Source organism: Amia ocellicauda, chromosome 22 (genome assembly GCF_036373705.1).
Source record: "Amia ocellicauda isolate fAmiCal2 chromosome 22, fAmiCal2.hap1, whole genome shotgun sequence".
Taxonomy (NCBI): Eukaryota; Metazoa; Chordata; class Actinopteri; order Amiiformes; family Amiidae; genus Amia; species Amia ocellicauda.
The window spans coordinates 15,063,589-15,086,377 of NC_089871.1; the positions used below are offsets into that span (position 1 = coordinate 15,063,589).

General features: G+C 41.8%; 1 protein-coding gene across 1 annotated transcript in view; it reads right to left on the bottom strand.

The window, feature by feature from the left end:
- Positions 1–6,684: 6,684 nt before the first annotated feature.
- kcnn1a (potassium intermediate/small conductance calcium-activated channel, subfamily N, member 1a) overlaps positions 6,685–22,789 on the bottom strand; it is a 65,749-nt gene continuing 49,644 nt past the window's right edge. Inside the window, exons 7-11 of the mRNA XM_066696306.1 lie at positions 21,526–21,636; positions 20,843–20,970; positions 19,414–19,422; positions 13,716–13,785; positions 6,685–11,554 (exon numbers count right to left, since the gene is read on the bottom strand). Of these exons, the coding sequence (XP_066552403.1) occupies positions 11,270–11,554; positions 13,716–13,785; positions 19,414–19,422; positions 20,843–20,970; positions 21,526–21,636 (603 nt within the window). The 3' untranslated portion in view covers positions 6,685–11,269. The remainder of the gene's footprint in view (positions 11,555–13,715; positions 13,786–19,413; positions 19,423–20,842; positions 20,971–21,525; positions 21,637–22,789) is intronic.

Sequence of the window (22,789 nt, forward strand, 5' to 3'; positions counted from 1 at the left end):
TGTGAGTGAGACAAGCGAATATACAGTTTGGGAATTTTGGGAAGGTAGAACTAAGCAGCCAGTGGGAGGTGTGCTGTATGATGTAGAAGGAGGTTAAGTTTTGTATTTTTTTTTTTTTCTCCCTCTATTTCCTTTGTTCTTCCTCCATGAGGGGCGGATACCTGGCCTACGCACACTGTTTGATGGGTCGATTGAAGTGGGTAAATTGGTGTAAAAGCAATATGGTTTGAGACACTTACGTGGTGTAAAGAGACGTGCTGAGTGGATGCACTATTGATTTGCGAACTTTAGGCCTCGCTCAGCTTCAAAAGTCTGCATCAGAGAGCTGGAACGAGATCATGCAATTAATAAACAACTTTAAAATCTGCCACTTTCATGCATTTCATTCTTCCCTTCCTCTGGAATTATTGATGGTGGTATGAGCTCAAAGGGGACACACCCTAGATTTACAAAACTAGGAGAAATTCAGCAGCATATATGTTTGAATCATTGAAACATGAATTAAGATTATAGTGCAATTAAGACAGAGCAGATAGCAGGTATTTGGGATATTTGTCCATCTTTTCTTATTGGATTTATATAGAATTAGTTGTAGGTAACATTTTGGTTAGGAAAAAACTGAACTCCCAAAATCGGTGGAACAACATCACAGACATTTTTATAACCTCAGGCATTGTAGATGATCTTTCTTTAAAGAGTATTTAAGTTTGTTTTACTGACATCTGGCCAATCTTATGACTATTGCCAGAACACAAAATTTGGAATGTGACTATTTTAAAAACACCAATAAATTCAAACACACTCTATTTTAGATGACAGGTGGTTCAACAATGACCCAGAAAGCACCTTGTTTGGTGAGAGATACGTTAAGCCCTTTTCTCACTCTGGGCTAGTAGCAGTTAGCAAATTGATAACACCCAGAGTGGATGACTAATAATTTCAAACTCTGTTTCCCAGCTCTTGGAAGACTGGACCAACGCACCAAACTGCAATGGCCATGTGAGAGATAGCGAATGTTAGTGGGTTTAATTGAGTGGGAAGACGTGCGAAAAAGGAACACCCTGGTCGGGGTCTATTTGTAGACACTCACATACACAAAAAACAACAGAGCTGCAGTCAGGTGGCTTCCCTGGTTGCACATTGCTAAAGGTCAGATTGTCGGCCTCCATAGAGTGGAATCCCTTTCTTGTTTGTAAATGTTAGGCTTCAAAGGCGGCTCAGGGTTTTAAAAGAAGACAGTTATAGCACTACAGAAAGCGCCCTCTGCACAGTCTGGCGGCGTGCTGACAGGCGTGTCAAATAAACAGCCTCTCTTTAACCCCAGAGATGATGCTATTGGCCCCTGCGCTCCACATCTCTGAAGCTGCAGCCAAGCGTGGCCCTCTCCCCACTTTATCCCTCTCCGGCCAAGTGCTCCCACACCTGCCTAAGGAAAACAGCCTCTCAGCCATTACACCAAGTGAGAGGCCCTGTTTTAATGGGAAGAGCAGTCCAAGAACAAATACACTGAGAGGACACAATACACCGAGAGACATGCATATTGTAAAAATATACTTTTTGGAGTTCTAATATTACTTAATTAATGTTATGATTTGACTACTTCTATTATGTCTAAAAAATGGCCCAAAAAACATTTTATTTTACTCCCATGCACAGACATTTGAAAGGCAGTGACAACATTTCACAGAGAATTCTTATATTTCTTAATTAACTCATAGAAAAATATTTATTTGTGAAACTGCAGGAGTTCCTAAACCTGATCCTTGCATCCTGTCATCTGCTTTTTACTCTAAACAAGTTAATTGATTGAAGTAAACATTTGCTAAATTAGACCTTTACAATGGTTTTTGGACAGTCCTTAATCTGTTGAAGATTTTAGGTTACCTTGGAATAGAAGCAATCTGAAATTTGCAAGGTTTTAGTTGCACAAAAAGAGTTGAATGGTCTAATTGAGTACATCGCTATTCACAGTTGAAAGGTTCAATTCAATGTCTGCGCCAGGAGACACTTGCAGGCCCACTTAAACACAGGAAAGATGTCCTGAAAAAAAAAGGCTGACATTTTCAAAACTAACCATCAAATAAAACCATTTGGAAAAAGTTTTAGACAAATCTTCCCTGTCCCGTCCTGTCCCCCTGCCCCACTTTATTCTTACCACCTAGGCAACTTTCAAATTAACATTCATAATCAGTAGAACGAAGGCAGACGAGTGCTGGAAACTGAAACTCATCATTCCTATCGGAAGGGTAGATATCAAAAGCCCCCAGCTGCCTGTGGACGCCCATTCAAATAGATGAATTAGTCTTGGAGAACTTCCCTCTGTAGCAGACTAACACACCACACTGTGAAACAGGGATGTCCCTGGGCTGGTCAGTGAGGAGGCGTGGGCGAACTTTGGGACTGTGGACTTCCTTGGCGCACGGACTGGAAGAGAGCGAGTGACACTGAACTCCGATTATAGTCGCTCCAGGCACACAACAACAAGGAGTCACGGAAATCTATTTGCAACCCGAGCATTGATCGCTCCAAATTCAATCAATCTCCACTCAGGGCCTAATTTCTTCACACCCCTCTGCCACCACGGATATATTACAATAATATATGTTTTAGAGCAATATCCGGCCCATGAAAGTGAAACCTAATGTGTGTATTTGAATTTTATTAGAGAGAAATAAAGCTCTTTGGTCCTGACTTGCTACCCTGCATTAATGGCACTTTGTGAGCAGGGAGAAGGTTCCAAACCACCCATTCCAAAGTTCTAATTAAGTTCAGGCACTTTTTTGTGTTGCCACCTCATCAGAAGAAAAGTAAAATGCTGTTAATTCTTTTTGCTGCCTATAACTTCCCCCAAAGATGGTTGTGGGGGCTCTTTCTGGTCTGGTTTTTAACCATTTCAATTGACCTCTAAGTGGCAGTATTGAGCTTGATTATTATATCTGGGGAAGAAACAGAACTGTGTTCTGAAGCTATATATATATATATATATATATATATATATATATATATATATAGCTTCAAATGTAATTAAATAACAGCAAATCAACAATAAATAATTGTCCAGGTGTGAATGTTATATCTTTATGGACACACATGTAAGTATGGAATAGTTTAAGGATATAAAAAACAATATATAGTTATGGGAATGGCATAAAGTGCATACTCTATTATTCTCTTGGATATAAAATATTGAAAAAGGTATTTATCGAGCACTGCCAGAATACTCGTCTGACAATGTGCGTGGTTGTGTGGTTGCGTGGTTAGAGCAAAAGGCACTTCTTTTAATTATTGATTAAATTGTAATATAAAAGGACTCAACGTTATCAGTGTTGGTCTCTTCGTAGTGTAGTGGATCTAAGTCCATCATGGTTGGCTTATTTCAATTAATCTTTTCTATAGATAGACAAAGCACTCTATAGTAAGTCATCACTGTGGTGGGATGTAAGCAAGATGAGGTTAATGGAGGTCCCTTGTTATTTTCCAGAGAAAATACCCTCCTGCCTGGACTAGAAAGGGCATTTAGTGGTCAAAATCAAACAAATAAAACACCTCCAAAACAGGAGACTAGTTAGGAGACAGGAGACTAAGTTACTTACTTCCTTTTCCACAATTGAAATCAATGATTTATTTAATTGTTAATCTAACACAATGGAACTGGGACTCGGAGGAGGATATGTACACATGCCCTTTAGTTTTCCCTCATTTCCTGGCTTATGTGGCCAATATCTTATGATGGTCTTGCTTCCTGTTGCAATTGCTCTTCTGTTTGTGCTGTGATCGCTGTTCCAGTATCTGTATTTAAAAAAAAAAAAACAGGTCTTCACAGCTGAAAAAGAGGAGTTGCCATAGGGGGATGTTATCAGAGTTGCACCATAATGCTTACCAGCAAAAAGGCCTGGTGCAACACTAAATTGATTCCTTGCTACAATTCCAGGCAATCTGCTTTGAGTAGTGGTTTCAGAAGCATATGTTTGTCCTCCAAAAACACCAGCAGATGGTAGGAAGCAATTGAAAGAACCAGCAATGGCACACCCTACAGAATACGTATGAGAGCATATGTAGGAAATTAAACTGCACTGACAACAATAATGATAATAATAATCTAGGTCTCTGATATCCGCTGTGTTTCATGCAAAGAACAAAGCAAACACATCTGAGACTTTGTACCAATGTTATTCTGTCTTGGCGATGCTGTGTTTTGAGGGTCATAAAACAGGGCTGCAACTGTAATCTAATTAAGATCTGAAGTGTCTTCCTGTAGCACAAATTAAGAGTCAATAGATATGCAATATCTTATAAATAACATAAATGCCACTGTATTTTTACCATTGGGAGTATTGCAGGGGAAAACCAACAACTTGTCTTGTCTCAGGCAAGGATGTCCCAACTGTTGCCTAGGTCTGAAAACATCCCAAGTCAGCAGTTAATACAAAGAACAAGATACACTAGTAGAAGAAACCAGAACCCCATTCCTAGCCAATGCCAAAATTTGAAGCTACACTTAATTTGAAGATACATATGCAGAAATGCAACCCTCCACTGAAAGAAAATATACATTGACTGGGGACTGTAACTCTTACCAAATTGTAATCATTTAACTTAATCCTAGTGCACAATTTAGGGAAACGACTGAAGATATCATAGTAAAAACAGCTTCAATATGAACAGGCCCCAGAACCAAAATCATACCATAATCTCTTAAATATTCAACTTGGCAGAAACAATTAAGTAGCCTAGCAAGACAACAATGTCCTGAATCTGTATTCTGCACGATTTTAAATTGTAGGGTGGCTGGCAATGCAATCAAGAACCTGTGCTGTTGGTCAGATCCCATAATTATGCAACCATCCCAAGAACGTCTGGAACAAACCCTTAATATGTTTTGTGGAAGGTGATATTTTTGTTAATGTTTTTTCCATGATGGACACTTTTTCGATGAGAAGCAACAAGTCCACCAGTTCACCTTCCTCTATATAAGTGCTGTTCTAATTCGAAAGTCTTGATCCCTGCGGTGTTTCCCTCCTCACTCGAGACTTGAAATCCTGTAGCAGAACCCTTTCAAAACCATTCACACTGAAGAGTCCTCCTGGGGGTTCAGTTACTGCGGCTGGGTGGAGAGGGTAGAAGAGGGGATTAAACAAGATACAGGCGAGTGCGGCTGAATCGTGGTGAGGGGTACTTAGGTGTGGAGGCTGCTAGGATTAGCTGGGAGGGGATTTCCTGTGAAAAATCACGCCTGTAAATTTCTGTTACACGCTGTGAGGCTCCCCACCTGGCAGGGCTGGATCTCTCCCTGTGCTGAACTGCAGTCCCCGTGGTCTCACAGCCACGCTCCCAGGGGAGTTTGATTGTCTACCAGGAGAGTCTTCTCTCTGCCTTAGGGCTCTGTGCATTACAGGGATCAGTGCACTACATTCATCAACCCCCCCTTTCTTTCCCTCTGGAGCAAAAACAGCAGAGAGAGAGAGAGAGAGAGAGAGAGAGAGAGAGAGAGAGAGGGAGAGGGAGAGGGAGAGGAGGGGAACCCCTGGCATCCCCTATCCTTCACTTCTGTCTCACTCCACCCCCAACACCATCTCTCCTTTACATGCCCTCTCAATCTTTCTCCCTGAATCCATTTCTGACTTTTCTCTGCCTCTCTCTCTCTCTCTCCTTCTCTCCCTGTCAGCTGTTTAAAATGGGGTGTTCTGCAAAGCCAGAAGTCCTCCGTCAAAACTGCGCCATTCCAGCCTCTCTGCATGACGGAGCACAACTGCACAACCCCACTCTCTGTGCCCGGCATGTCAGCCTGCCCACCTCCTCCATTCACCTGCCTCCCCTTCCCTTCAGACACCTCAGTACAATGCTGGCTGCTGGATAAATAACCCCTTCTGGTTCCCATTTCCCTTCCCCTTCCCTCTCCTCTGCCCCTCTTTCTCCCCCCGTCCCTCTCTCACTGGTGCTGTCTGCGGTGGGGGAGGCTGACGGATGCGAGGAGGTCAGTTCTGCGGCTTTGTACGGTGGCCATAATGCGAGCTGTCTGTGCCATGTGGTTGTGGCTGAGTTACCGTTAAACACAGTGGGAAAGGAGGGCACCTGGGCATTTCACTTTTACATTAAATCACTGAAGGAAACACATTTAAACAGGGAAGGGATGTATAGATATAGATATATTGGACCACAGCCCAGATTAAATCTACATTTCAACCCACACACCGAATTGAAAATTGCACATGCGTTGCTTAATAACGTCAGAGTCTTCCTCTGTCTACCCAGAAGAATAGCACACATCAAGTATATATATATACACACACATACATTTTAGGACCGGTGATTGGCAGTTTGATTGAAGTTCTAATTAAGGCTGGGTATACAAGTTCACCCTTTTGATTAAAGCATCCAGAAACATTTCCCCCCGAACCAGGCTGAACTGCAACTGAATTCACCTGATTTCCCTTCAGGCACGGATGTCTACATCCAATATATTTTCTTCCTAATGCATGGCATCAAACTGCAATTTAAAAAGGTGCAGGTATTTAGGTTTAATTTGAAGTGCAGTTAAAAAAAAATCCAGAATGGTATCCATCTCAAATGCATCCAAGAGTGCCCACAATCTTTTTTTCCACTTCTCCCAAACAGATTGTGGTACGGAGACCAAGTTTTCTTGATCAAAGGAAAACAAACAGACAAACAAAACAGAAAGCGACATCACCGTTCTCCATTCATTACAGATTTTTTATTCCAGTGCTACTAGATATGCATAATGTGGCAGTGTATATAAAACAGTGATTATACATTTCATTTTTTTGTTTTGTTTTCCTGTTAAAAAAATTATAAATCATCTGATGTCACTACCGAGAAATAATATGGTCTAATAGATACTTACTTGCGTCTTCTTATTTTTTTCCATTAATTTATTAGTATAATTATCATCTTTGTTTTTTTTAGTTTTTTTTTTACATTGTGGTGACATTTGGCTATTACAGAGGAGTATGAATCATTGGATTCTGTTATAAGAACCGAAATGCTGGGGCAAAGCTGGGGTGGGAATGGTAGGTACACAGAACGAGCCATGGGTGGGCCCCTGGGGGTTGGGGGGGAGTAGAACTGCTGTTTGGGGCCATTTGAATTTGATACTGTAAAGGACAAAGGGTGGATTGCAGACTTCTCAGCTGCATACAGCTTGATCGTATCTTTGATAGCCACCATTGGTCTGTGATATCCTCATTGAGGGCATATTCACAGCTTCCTACTTCCTGTACAGTCTTCTGGGCCCCCACACCAACATTAAAATGCACAGAGACACTGTTTCAAAGTCCCAAAGGGCAGGTTTGTTCAACACAACAGCGCCTTTTTACATTTATTTTGGTACACTCTTTCTTGGGTGGTGTCACATTCAATCAGGTCTTGGGAATCATTAAGATCATCCACTTATTTATTCACTTATTTATTTTTGTGCGTGTTTGGAAATTCCTTTCCCTCTCTCCCATTCATAGGGGGAGCAACCAATAAAAAAATAAAGTTAAAAAATGTGGAACTATTCTCAGTCGAGGTGCAAGAATTCTGTTCACCTATTAGGGCCAAAAACAAACACCGGAGGATTTGATTGCTGTTTTAGCTACGTTTGCAACAGATGAGAACCCCTCCTCACCCACACACACACACAAACACATTCCACAGAGCTGATCTTTTAGCTTGCATGCTTTTACAAGATCCAGAACAGCCATATACACATTTCAATGTACTAACCCGGTCGTCTATATCTATGGCCCTGAGCTAGCAAAAAAAAAAAAAAAAAAAAACACATGGTTCATTTAAACATTTACACATGGACACAAATCTGCAATTTAGACTCAGTTATCTGTAAAATGGGCATGTTTGAGGAAACTGGTGTTTTGCATGTTCGCTGTTTTCCTCTTCTCTGATTCAAAATTGATTTTTGCTGGACTTTTGGACCTGACAGATCTCGGTCACACTCTGTGCCAGCCCTTAACTCTGCCTTTCCAATAAGGGATTGAAACCCCTTCTTCAACCTATGAAGTGCAAAGGCACTACTTTATCCCTTCGGCCAGCATTTCTTGACCCAAGCGGCCAGGGTTCATGTTTGGGAGTGTCGGTGTGAATAAATGTGCCTGTTTAATAGCAGATAGCAGCTGTGATTCCTTTTAAGTCCTTCAAGAGATAGAGTAGCTTGGCCAAAAGGCAGATGTCTACAGTGTCAAAATGATAGAGAACTGTCCAGATGAAAAGAAGGTCAAACATGTTCTTGGTCACCTGGTGAAAATTCTGCCACCAAAGAACTTCCTAAAAAGATTATGTTAAAATAAACTGTATGCTATGTCTGACCCAAAAATGATAAGAATTCTTCCTTATTTTGGGAGGGTGATCCACAACTCATCGCACTGCTACAAATTCAGTTTGTCTGCTCTCTGTACAAAACCTACTTTCCTCCTGCAGAAGGATTTAAGAAACTCCTCCGAAATGCTACATTTGTTTCTTGATGGCAACAGCAAGAAAATCCTGTAAATGGAAGATTCCCCTGGATTGTGCCTAGTTCTGAGGGACTTTGTACAACTTAAATCCTGTTCATTCACACAGAATGAAATATCAGTGTGCGGAAACTACACGAAACACCGAATCTCATCTGTCATTTGCCTTCTATCGACAATAGAAATTAATATCTCCGAGTCACACACGGCGGCGGAGAAAGGAAAAAAAGAGAAAGACAAACTAACAAAAACCCAAAAACAACAGAAATGTTTCACCACAAATCCTTCACAGTGTCAGTTCTTTGGCTGTTCTTGATCCTTTCAAAGACCAGATTGTACCAGGTCCTTAATAGACCACCAACTAATTAAAGACCCACAAAATGAGAAAAAAACAACACAAATGGACAAGTGTGGGCAATCAGTCCTCCGGTGTTCTGCCCTGTTAAAACTGCGCCTTTTAGCAGTGCTCCCCACTTAAGCATACGTGACACCACATAATGCATCAGGACATTAACGAATACACCAGGATGATGGATTGCTTTGCAGACTTGCAGACACTTGAGTTGGAGTTGGAACCATGGCACTTTGAAACAGTAATGTGGTACACTTTTTCTACAGTAGTCACCGAAATGCTTAGCAGCAGTTGAGGTTTTACAGTTCTTTATAAATTGGAGGGTACTGGCCCTATTCACAAAGCTGTAGTCCTTTAACACCAACACAGATTTTGATCATTCTTTTTCCTGGGTCCCAGTAGTTCAGAGCCAATGAGTGCTATGAAACAGACCCTCTTTGATACAACAATGTATACTCTAAATATAACTATGCTTCACAACAGTAGACACTGCTGAAATGAATCAAGGCGTGACCATCTCTTCCGTTTTCCTCTTTTCTGCAGATTGCTTTACAAAGCACTGCCACCACACCCTCGATCGAAGACATGCAGTGTCTGCTGTACCTTTTGTTACGCTAAAGCAACTCGGTAAATACCGCTTTGGATTCAACTGACTTTGTGCAAAGGCGTCACAGCTTTGTAAATCGTGTCGAAGTCCCCATAAGAAACAGTATCCGAAACCCGTAAGATATTATCTTAAACATTCATTCTGTCATCAGTGCTGTCTGATGCAAACACGTCTTCTAAAAAGGCCTTCCAGCTCTGAACTTGGAACTGGGAGCTAAATTAGGGACTTATTGGATTACAGCATCCAACTGTGTATTCGGTTTTGTGATTTTTCCCAAATAATTAATTCTGGATTCATTTCTCGTGGTGCTATTAATACGGTAGAATTAGGAATGCATTTTTTTTTTATTAATTTTAATGATCACTTTTGCTGCCACTCTGTTAAGCATTAGATTTGACCTGTTTTTAAAAAAAATCCTAGTTAAATGATAAAAAAAGGAATTCCGGTAAAAAACAAACCAAAAGAAAAAGATAAAAGAAAAAAAAAGTAACATAAAGCCATCCCGAAGGATAGCTCCATCACCAATTGCATTGAAACATGCAAGGGGGCGGGGTTTGTTTCTCAGTTCTGTCATTAAAAACCGCCCGTCCACAGTGGGTGTGGCCTGCTGTCCTCTTCCAATAGACTTGAAGCCCCGGCAAAGGGGCACTTTTCATTGGTTCCCTGCTTGGTGGCCCGAAGCTCTTTGGAAGCTCTGATCAGTCACTGGTTTGAACAAGAAATTATTTTGAATTTTTAAATCAGGATAACTCTCCCAAGGCCATTATTTTTGTTTTTTTGCAGAGGTACACATTGGTTTCTTCAACATTAAATAAGGGCTTATGCTGACATCCACAAATAAATGGAGAGTGTAACTAGGCAGAAAGTTGACAGAATAAGACAGCAGAGTGAGGTGAAATGGAAATTGATGAATCTCTCTGTATTAATGACCAATTATCCTCACATCTGTCTCATTCACTGCAGAACACATATGTGGGTCTTTTTTATTCTCTTTGTTTTACAGATTCTTTGCTTGAGGGACTTCCTTAACATCAAACTATGTCCGGCCAGGGCCAGTTTATTAATAGACTCTGACCCTTTTGTATGAGAATTTGCCTAAATATATGAAAGGAAGACAATCCACTGTTGTTTATATAGCCACTGAATGTGCGCTACAAGCAAGATAACAATGTGTCATACTATACAGAGCAATGTGTACCAAATTTCCAAGTTACACTTGCAACTAAGATTGTAGGAGCAAATGTGAGGTCTTCACTAGTGTGTTTGTCTTTGTGGTAATTGACAGCGCTGGGGTAATAATGCCACCCCTACCCCCTCTTGGCCTGTTGTGTCCCATCCTTCCCTTCTCCCTCGCCTCCCACCAGTATACCGATTTCAGAGCTTCCAAAGAACATCAGCTCCCAGCTTGGTGTCAGGGAGACCTCTGATACTTTTCAAGTGAAAGAGGAAGTCCATTGCATATCCATTCCCTGCTCATGTGTTTCTTGCTCTCCTCCACGTTTCTCAGTCCCGGCAGATCCACTCCCGGCCACACAATCACCCCCTGGTGTCTCGCGGAGCAGCGCCGCTCTGTGCGGTTTTCCATCCCTTCTGGTTTAAGGACTCTCCGGTGTGATAGCCAGCTTCACCCCAGCACCCTGAACTCAGTTAGTAACTATACAAGGGCTTTACAAAAAAGCTAACTTGAACAGCCATACAATGGCTAAACATAAACCATATTCTCTACCGTTTTTTTGTTTTGTTTGTTTTGTTTGTTTCTGTTTCTTTTCATTCTTTTAGTTGTTTTAATTTGAGTTTCACCATCGTCTGTCCGCGGTGGCCGTTTGGGCGGCACGGTGCCTTGGGCTAGCCGCTGTCGGAGGAGGTGTGTGGCGCAGTGGAGGGGGAGCGCCGCCGGCGAGTGGGGGTCCATGAGCGCTCCGAGCCCAGGGAGGCTGGCCGGAAACGGTGGGCAAAGCTGTCCAGGAAGTCCCGCTGCTGCTGCGTTATGGCTTGGGTGAGCAGGCCAGGCAGGGCCTGCAGGCTGCCGGTGATGGAGTCCAGCTTATCCTCCAGCGTGCCGATGCGCTTGTCCAGCTCCTCACTGCGCTCCTGCAGCTCTGACACGAGATCATACATCACGTTCTGCGTCTGTGGGAGGGCCGGGAGAGAAAAGCAGCTATCAAAGACTACCCTGACCCAGCCTGAGCCCTCCTGACCTGCAGGGGCAGTCTAAAGCAGTAGTTTCAACCCTGGTCCTGGGTGCCCCCTACCCTGCTGGTTTTTGTTCCAACCAAGCTGTCAATTACTTAATTGTACACTTAATTAAAATAATAATTTGGTTACATTTGACTCTTTAAATTGTGTAACTGATAAAAAGTTGGTTCCGTAGTAAGATAATAGGTTCCTTATACAATTTCATACTTAACTTATAACCACTACTATTTCAACTAATTAAAAGGCTCTGATTTAGGACAATATTACTTCAATTAAGCATTCAATTAAGTAACTGAAACAAAAACCAGCAAGGTAGGAGGTCCTCCAAGACCAGGGTTGAGATCCTCTGGTTAAAAACAAAACTTCCATCCATCTCCCAGATTGCAAACCACAAACCCAGGGCCTCAAGATGACTTCCTGTTTGCCAAGATTCCCTTATTTTGCTTGTATCCTTTGGTAACCCATTATATAGTACCAGTTTTGTTATCTGCTATTGCTGATCGGGTGGGGATTTAATCCAGGTCAAGTCCCAATGATACCTATGCTGTGGCAGATACAGAAGTAAAGCTTAACATACCTATTGCTTTCAGAGCCTTAGACGGGGCGCTGGCAGAAGGACTGGTAATACAAGCATATTTGGAAAGAAAATGGGAAAGCAATGATTGTGTTTCTAGGACTAGGTTTTCAATGGGGATGGATTAAAACAGAAATGGAATTCAAGATCATCAAATATTAGGGCGGACAAAGTAATTTCAAATTAAACAAGCTGTCAGAAGTGGACGAATATTACCCTTACTTTCAGAAATTAGGAAGGAGACGCAATCTTAAACAATATTACCTCGGTGTCCACTTAAATGTCTGTGAATGGAAGGTTTTCAGACACGTTGAAAGAGATCCATTTTAAAACAACAACTGTTGCAGGCCGGCATATTAAAATCATAACTTTATCAGAGTATTTGACATGGCCTTTACAACAAAAGAGCATTAACTTCTGACATGGAGGTGTGCCCTGCTTTGTGAACCATGTAACTAATGTAATGCAAGAAAATCCTTGAATAAAATCCGTCAGGCAAAGCTTCCCCTGCCCCCCATTTTGAATAGGGGCAAACAATATATATAAAATATTCCCCTAAAAAGTGTATTCATCTGTCCTTGGGCAAAGTTAGAGGTTTCAGCATCTTCAAAACCCACTGGTAAAACTGAATGTGGTTCTAGAGAAAACGCCATCTGAAACAGAGTAAAACTCTGCCGCAAAAAAATGTACTGTGTGCAACGAAGAAATTAACTTGCCATTAAGGGGATCAATGAACAGTGTGGTTTTCTGAACTGTTAATCTGCAATTTAGCAGATGCAATCGCGCCCTTCCCCCCCTCTTTGCTTTACATCTCTCTACGGACTTTCATTGATGTTTTCACAAAGCGTTTGAGTGGTTTTTTATAGACTGGTGGCAACTCCTGCTATTGGAATTATATAACAGGGGTGATAAGTGCCATTTAACACAACTTTTAAAATAAAATTTCAATCGCAGCCCCATGCGTAATGTTCTGTTTCCAGCTGACACTTGGACTGAGTTCAGCTATTTGATTCCCAGGCAACCTTCTCACTCTCAACTCCCATTGAGGTTTTATAGGAATAGCTGCTGCCCAATTTACTTAAAAGTTGGGCATGAATAAGTGTGAATTTGTAGGGTGTACGATGGTGATATTCCTCCACCTTATGTTTAACAACAACAAAAAAGTAGTTTTAAAAATGAGAAAACACTGTCGATTTGAATACTGTTAGTTGGAGCCTGTTACAAACTCTCCGATGCAACAAATTGCGATGCGATTGTTTTCAGTTGCCTCGGGCAGCATGTGATCCTGGGAGATGTGATGTAATAGGATCGGCTGATTGACTCCGATGTGCTGGCACAGTTTTAACATATTTAATGTTTCGCGGTGCCATTCCCACGTGTCGCTGGAGGGTGACGCTGTGTCGCAAAGCCTCAGCCAACTGCTGTATGTAAAGGACTAAACTGACTGCTTGTTTAGGGTCCTACAGCTGGCAGAAAAGGAATTCCTAAGAAAGGGGGAGATATAAAAAGCGAAACACCCACCTTGGCCAAGTCCACTAGTGTATTTGCCTGGTCGTTCAGTTTCCTCTGTTCCATTTTCACACTGCGAAGTCTAGAGAGAGGTGGGACAGGGTTTGGAGGAGGTGGGGGAAGAGGGTGGGAGGGCGGGTGGGTGGGAGTGGGTTTGGTAGGTGGGTGGGAGGGGGTAGGAGGGTTGAGGGGGGAGGGGGGAAGGAGAGCAACACATTGCTGTCAGGAGAGCCCTAGCCAGACACTGAGAGACTGGCCCACATGCAAACATTCCCAGTCCAGATTGCCATACCAAACATGCAAATGGCCGCAAGTGGCGAAAAAAACCCATCAGAGCATTCAAACATCTCACTGCTCCCATCTGCTCCCACACCCACGCAGCCTTGCTCGCTGGCACAGTGTGAGACCGCTGCGTTGGGCATGCCCAGCGGCACAGTCTGGATGAGGTCAGAGGTGCGATGGGGAAAGCGAGGGTGAGTTAGATCAAGCAGGCACGTGGTATTCAAGAGCTGGCAGGGGGTGGGGTGGGACTCAGGGTATGCACCAGCACGGTGAAGACCAGTTGGACTTTGAAGTCCAACCAAGAAGCTCGAGAGACAATCCTTTCTGCGTCCTTGTACAACATGATATCCCCTGTCATTCTGGGACTTTTCCACACCGTCGCCGCGGCCGAAAGCGGAGACATTTTTAGTGCATTACAATAGCGATCAACGTTTGCTGAGGACTGTGAAAAGCATGAGAGATCCCCCCTGTAAACTGAACCCATATGTGTTCAGGTGATTTCTATTTAGCTGTATGTTGGTAGAACCCTATCCAAAGTTAAGGCAGAACACACAGTGTGTACGGTATGATATAAAAGACAGTTCAATAACCTGAAGGTATGCAAGGCACGAGCACGAATAAGTTACATCATGACACAAGCAGATCCTGCTTCCTCATGATATTAAAATCAGCCAACATCCCAAAATGTAGGAAATACAAAATAGCCAGATTGATCTGGAAGCCCACGTGTCTGGGAAATTAAGTGTCTACGACCTGAAATGCATTGTGGGACTATCATCACAGCTTTATAGCAAATAAAAGGGCTGAACAATACAGTGGTAAGAGCAGGGGGTCCCAAGAGAAAAGTCATATCGTTCAGGCTCTCCAGACCTGACTGTAAATAAGTCACACACTTGACGTGCTGCACTAAACAGGCTGGCCTGCTTTAATGGCAGCCTAGTAGTCCTGATAAACATCCCTCTGGGGATTACGTCACCTCTTATGGGCCTTATCATACTAAATGCGCCCTATTACATGCTGTTAAGGGTTCATCTTTGTCGAAATAATACAAAATAACATGCCATTCCTCCCAAAGTTAATCTTCTATTGAGCTCTTGAAAGGATTAGGGTCTGAAAATGTTTCAGGTGGAACTGTCTGGAAGAGGTTAATGATGAAGGGAAACAGAAATTTCCACTGCGGCCGAGCGATGGAGATGAATGTCCTTGTGGAAAAGAGCACACAATGTGAGGTGCTAAGTTTTATTGAATCGATATGTCAAAACAGGAGCTTCATATCATTTAAAGTAGCGGTCCTCAGGTCTGCTTGAAAGTAGTATTTGCACTTTAGTTGAATTTATATTACCTACATTTTTCCAGGTGGCAGTGAACTATCAATTGCTCTCAATTTCCACTAAACGCATGAATATACCGGAATTGAATGGCCACCATAACACATGCGCATCGTTGTGGTCTCGATTAAACTAAACTGTGTGTTACATCGCAATCCCTTCAGTTTAAGGTAGCCAGTTTTACCAGGGTGCCAGCCCCACCTATCCCAGACTCAGGAAAGCAATGGAGGAAAAAAAAACAAGAAAAACAAACAAACAAACAAACAAACAACAAACAGACAGCTGAGATTGTCCAATGATCTTAAGGATCATTACGTTCCTATAGCTGGACCATGAAGAGGGTTTTTGTGTCTTGTGTTTTATTTCTGCCCACTCCACCTGCCTTTAGATCTGTTATCCACATTATCAAACCGCCTGCTATACCTCTGGGTGCAGAGCTGGAAAAAATCCTTAAATGCCTGCTTTACTCTCTGTTGCTCAGAGGATGCAGCTCCTAATCCACACACGCTAATGCAGACAACAATGACATTACGGCCCAGAATGAATAATTAACACAGAGGATCCAGAGAAACTTTCGGGCACAAAACAGTTGCGTATAAATGTGACTGAATTTACAGGGCATTCCATTTTTGAATTGAATGTGGAGCAATACCTTTTTAAAAAGATAGACTAACAACCACAACAACACCTAAAGGCAGGTAACGTCTGTCAGAAATAAAATCCGGAAATTCCTATGAAGAAGGAGCAAAGAAACAGAGTCCGGACAACACTTTAGCGAGATGGGACTGTCCATCCCAACCACGGGCGCAATCACACGAATGATACGGAGGTTAGATATGGAGGACCGTGGTACAAGTTCTTCGAAATTTTCTCTAACCGGCATCACACGTTGTGCCAGTATAGTAAATCCCCTTACAAATGATTATAAGAGACCCACATAAACTATAACATCTGAACATTGCTGATTAGGGGATTTATTAATGTGTAAGAAAAACAACTTTTCATACTGAAAAATACATTAAGAGCTCACTCATAAATATGCATATATTTTATCTACATTGGGGTCATCATGTTTTTTGAAATGCCAGTTAATGCACCATTCATGTACCAAACCTAAAAAGAAACTAATTGAGGAGTGATCGTTTTGGAACCCTTAAACTGAAGCCAATTAGCCGTTGCACACAGACTTTACGTACCTTAAGTTCTCCTTTAATTACAACACTTCGAATTGGAATCAGTGAAGCAAAATGCTATTACTAACTCACAGCCCTTCTGAAAAGCTTTTCTTTGTGATCTCCTAATCTGGGCGCAACATATACATCTCACAAAACTGCTTTTCTGACATCTTGGAATCTGGTTCCATGTGTCCCCAACAAACCCAAACCACTGCAGTTTGAAAGGAGGCAATGAATGTACCCCTGAGCAAGGAACACCTAACAGGCCAAATCCCCAAACATTTTCATTCTTGGGTCTTTGACAGAATTTAAAAGAGCTCTTTAAAAGATCACGCTTTTCTAAACTCTTAATTAACGAGGTAATCTACTGATACATAATGTAGACTTTCTGTTTCCTGATAACATTCTCTATTTCTAGAAAAAAACTCCCCGCAGCTGTATAAAAAGCAAACTTATCCCTTATCTGCATCACAATATGGTTTCTTTCTTTCTTTATGTGTCACAATTATATATTGCCAGAAATGTCCTGTGTGCCATTTGGTTTTCATGTTTTCATTATTTTCTGTCTACGCTCACATCTTTGGGACACACGATACAGGATATGAAGCTCGCAGAATATTGCATCATTTACAATGCATCTACAGCACCTTGCATTTCTCAATAGACCTCCAATTTGTCTCGTAAGGGGTATATTTTGTTTTTATCTGTATGATAAACTTGCTGATACAACTGTGGTTCTGACTGTCCAATATCTTTGTGAGTGTTTGGGAAAGACATTTTTCCCATATTCCCCTACCATCCCTGTTGCATAACCTCTTGTTCTGTGTTCTCCAAAGTTGGTTTTGCTTACATCCATTGGTGTGAGAAGGAACTATGTTCTTGTTTCCCCAACAATAGTATCCCAATAGGCGAGCGTGGCAAGCTGAGTTTCCAGAATGTTTATTTAAAATCTTAAAAGCGATAACTGTGGTGAACATGTTACTGTGCAGGATAAGACTGCCTTCCCATCCTTTCCTTTTCAATGTACGCATTTCTTTGGTAACAATGAACAATAAGCTCTGCCCATTGAATGCAGGCTGTGCTTTTGCTGATCAAGGCTTGAGTTAATGAAGTAAACCTGGGAGGGAGAATAGGGAGGTCAGGAAAATAATATGATTTAATCTCTTGCATTTTAAGCACAAAGTTCAGGCCATATCAGCCTGGGGAACCAAAAAAACAACAAACCATAAAACAAAGGAAATAAAAACCTGCAGCTGTGATTGGCAAATACTCCTACATACAATGAGCAGACTGTTTATTTACACTGTTGGAAGATGTGTTCTCTTTGTTACTGGAAGGTAATGGAAAAGAAATGCATACTGAAAATGAAGGAAAAAGGCTGGATCATTCCTGTAGAGATACTTAAAGAGTTTTTAAAGGCGACGGTTCTAAAATCACAAGTCTTGGAGGCATATAAGTACTGCACATTTGCTTTGTAGCCTCTGGGAGAACAATGACACATTTCTAAAGCCTCAATTCACTCACAGAAACTGTCTGGCAGGGTTATTCTGGCTGCACTGCTGTTTCTCACTGCAAATAACATTCAAACCTGAGCAGAAACAGCACAGGTGAGTGGCGATGAACACTAAGCCACAGGAGAGCAAACCAGCGAGAAAGACAACCCCAGCACACAGCAGATGCCACCATCCACCGCCTTCAGATGGTTTAGGGAACAAAAAACAAACAATCGAGCATGCGATCAGGCGAGATCAACTCCACATGGCCGATGCTCACCAGAGTGAGCCCTTCTTGCAGCGCAATTAGCAAAACTACAGTCTTGGCATCCATGGTAGATGCAATTACCATGCAGTGCTGCTCAATTCGCACGAGAATTGCCGAAGGAAAGTGTTGCCCAAATATGTTGCCCCACCAGTCATTGCTCAAGCTCCCTTAATGAATCTCCCCCCCTCCACGACAGTAATGATGAGCTCCCAAAGTTCCTTGCAGGGTTTGGGAGGGCCATAGCTGGTCTGCATCTTTCTTAAGCCAGAGCTCCATAGAATCTCACATCAAAACCAGCGCTACTGTGCAGCAATTCACTGACACAGATTAATTGCATTAATTGAGTACTGAGTTACAGTACAGGCCTGCCAGGTACTGGGTAGTATAGGTACTGTCCATAACTGCTCTTAGTATATTTTTCTTGGCTGGGCTTACATCACAGCATTTATAGTAATGCTTTACTGTGAGGAATTAGAAGTGCGGGAGAGATACAATACAATTAATGTAAAAACGTAATTTCACGTATACGGCGTATCATCCTATTTCCGCATAATGTACAGTGAATTTTAATGACTTTTGGGATTTGGCTTCTAGACACATAAGACTTGGGATCAACCTATATATATATATATATATATATATATATATATATATATATATATATATATATAGACTTTTAAGAAAGTGATCCAATTTGACTCTTAGATGGATACCGGTTATTGTATGGATCTGACCATAGTGAGAAGTACTTCGATCAATGAAGTTGCTTCGCTTGTACATTTAGATTAGATTATCACTGAGGTCAATGTAAGTTAGTATGGAGATCTGGGCCAGTGTACTGATGAATGGATTCTGGGCAAGCTGACTTATTTTAAGCTCGAAAGATGCTTTTCTTTTTTTTTTCTTTTTTCTTTCTTGGTAGAGGCCCTTGGCATCCAAAAATATCGGACTCACTCTTTTTCTTTTTTGAAATTAGTTTTCTTTGTTTCCTTTTTTTTTCGTTCCGTTCAGGGGAGGGAAAAAAAAAGAAAAAAGAAAAGAAAAAAGAAAAAAAAATCCTCAAATCAGCATCCAGATTCAAACCTCATGCACGTCAACCATGTTCAGAAACAGCGACGAGAGAGAGAGAGGAAGGAGACGAGGAACACAGGAGATGAAACTTACTTTTGAGCTCTGCAGTGATTGAGCAAAACAAAGACAGAACACAGTACAAGTTTAAAAACCACAACTTACACAAACAGGTTAACTGTTAGACTTCTCTCACTCTCAGCAGGGTGCAAGGTTGGGGCGGGGAAAGGGGGGGCTTAACATTATGATTTGGGTGGAAGATGGTTTTTGGGGGGTTATAAAGATTTAGATAAAACAAAAACATTCAGAACAAAAGGGTTACTGTCAAACTGCAGAAGGTAGAACAGATGTTAACTGTAGACAGCTTGGTACAGTGGAGCACAAGGGTAACATCATGTACTCCTCTGCTCTAGAAAAGGTGAGAAAGGGGCAGTTTATGCTGTCTGTAATTTACCTCCATTTAACTCTTTACTTGCCCTGTATTGTTTTAAGCATGTTCTGAAAACGTGCTGAATTTCCCCACTTGGAGCGTTATTCCAGCAGAACTGGATTCTAATTGGACAACGAAGAGCTGTTGGCTAGGAAGTGTGTGGGGGAAGTACAACACTGTTGCACCCTGCACTGTTTGGGTGCACTGACACAACCGTGTTGCACATAAATACCTCCCCACCTCACTTCCTCCCTGTCAGATCATAAGCAGGAACACCAACAGTGCCGGTGATGATTCCAGAGCAAGATAAAAATTGTGTCACAACTGAACTGAAATACAGATTACTTAAATTGCCCCTTTAACACTGTTTTGATCAAGCTGCTACAAAAGGATAGCTCTCAGGGAGGCATGAAATGTGACCACATGGTTAAATTATGGCCTATAAGGACACTGGCCTTACCAAATACTATCACAGTGCCAAACTCATGCCTACATGAAAGATATCCATGGAGGTTGGTGTTACATTAAAAAATAGGAGATAATATTAATTAATTCCTGGTTTTTCATAATAATAATAATAATAATAATAATAATAATAATAATAATAATAATAATAATAGTAATAATAACTGTCAATCTCAATTTGTTTTCTGTTGTTAAAATTAAATATAATAGGTAATATATCATTGTTACATTTTGTAGTATTAGTATTTGAATAAAATATAGAACTCAACATGAAATATTCATGTCAGGCAAAGATGCTTCCTAACACTACCTGCCTGCGACCAGGGAAAGGAGAACAAGTCTGCAAAATGTTTTCCCTAGAAGCTGAGAAACAAATATGTTTTTCTCCGGAATCCATGGTAATTTTAGTCTTAGGCTGAGATGATTCATCAAGCTGGTTTTATTCTATCTTCCAGACGTCCTAGAAACTGGGATGGGCTTTGGCCCTGTGAGTCACTCAGAACTGTGAAGGAAGTACACCTCAACTTATAATTCCCTGCAGGTGTTACTGAAGGACAGCTAATTTGGAACAGGACCCTGCGGCGTTGGTGTGTGTCTTGCTGGCACTGATGACCCAGCCCGGGTACTTACTGGTGAATGGCCTGCAAGAACTTGCGCTGGTGTTTGCGCACCCTGGCATGATCGATCTTCTTCACCAGCTTTGTGTGTTTGTAGATGAGCCATGTTTCCCTGAGTACGTTTGCAGCCGTGTTTTTGACCTGTGGTACAAAGAATGAGCAAACAAACACACACACACAAAGAAACAGACATGATTACTAATCTGTATTCATGTTCACCCTGGTAAATTCACCATTGCACTTTTAAGATGGGTTTACTGTGATTTCACTATAGTTGTACAGTGGTTTCTTACGGGTTCAACATGCCTTTACTGTGTTTACTACATGGGGCAATGGTAATACCATGATATACCATGATAAATATTTATACGGTGTATTTACTAAGGCAGTTTACCATATTTTAGTAGTAAAGCACAGTGAAGGCCTATTAAAACCATATAACCACTAAAAAACATGTTAAGGGTGCCAAAATCTGATGGTACATTTACCAGGGTAAACTTGTAAAAAGGCAAGACTTAAAGCTAGAAAACCTTCAATGTTGGAGTCCCCCACCCCCACCCTCATTGCACATACATTAATTTCTCAAGCTTTTATTTTTGGGCCTTGTTTGTACGTAGAGACCTTAACTGTCAGGCCATGCTCTTGGTGTTGGCTTTTTCAGGCCTCTATGCTGTGTGTGGGCGTGTTCTCACTCACTCGTTTGCAGAGCTGTGTGTCCATCATGAAGTTGTGGACATGTTTCTCGGCCTTGGTCAACTCCAGTTTCCTGGCTACCACGGCAACCACCAGAGCAGTGCAGCCTGCCCCCTGGGGGGAGAGGGAGAGAGGGAGAGAGAGAGAGAGAGAGAGAGAGGAGTCACAGAGAGGACGCTCTGAAGGACTTGCTCCTGCTGTCCCTCACTTTTGTCCTAGTAATGCTCCTAGCACCACGACAAATTCTATTATGTGTGCTCTATGTGTTTCTCCTCAGATGGTCATTTGCCAAGATATCTATCTGTTCTGGCTAAGGCAGGCTTTGAAATCACTTGTGAGTATGGAAGTGTGTCAGGGATGCTAATTAGCCCACAATCATCTGAAGGTCACTGCTGAAGTGTTGTGTACTAATTTCCAGGCAACTCGGCATCCTTAAAAAGTCTGACACCTGGCAAAGTGAAACAGAAATGGAATAGAACAATCCCTGAAACGCAAAAAGGCAGAGAAAGTTTTGAAATATTAATTAGCAAAGCAGATGCTGTCAACCACAATCGGTAACCAGTTTCATTTAAAACACAGAAAAACTAGCCTAGGATCTTGGAATTGACAGAGGAAATGCGAAAGGACGCAGTGTGTTGTTCCCGAGGTTGCTTGCGTTAATGGGTGTGTAGCTTCACACGTACACAAGCACCCACACACCCTACTTGTGTTTAAGGCTACTTTTGGGACACAAAATCTAATGTCACCGTTACTTGACAACATTCAAACACACAACCACACACAGATTCAAATGAAAATACAGCTGTGTGTCCAGTTAAAACAAACAAACAAACAAGTGTATTCTTCATTTAGCAAACAAGACACAAAAGCCACAATAAATGTCTCAAGAGCAATACTACCACCTCTACTACTACTACTACTACTACTACTACTACTACTACTACTACTACTACTACAAATTTTGGGTTTTCTGACATGCCCTTCTATTGTCATATGGTCTTCTGTGGGCAACTTGCCCTGGTGTTGAAAAAATACAGTCTCTGTTTGAAAGGCTGACAGATGAGACCCACGTATTACTTTTCTGTGCATTGTCAGCAAACTCCTTCCAGCTCCTCTGCCTCTCTCCCAAACCCTGCGATTCTCCTTCAGCACTGCTCTCACAATCTACCTCCCCTCCAACGGCCCACCTGCCATCTGGACACGATCCGGTCAATTATTCATCGCCTCTTATCTGATTTTAAAGCAGGTGAGTATACAACCATTCACC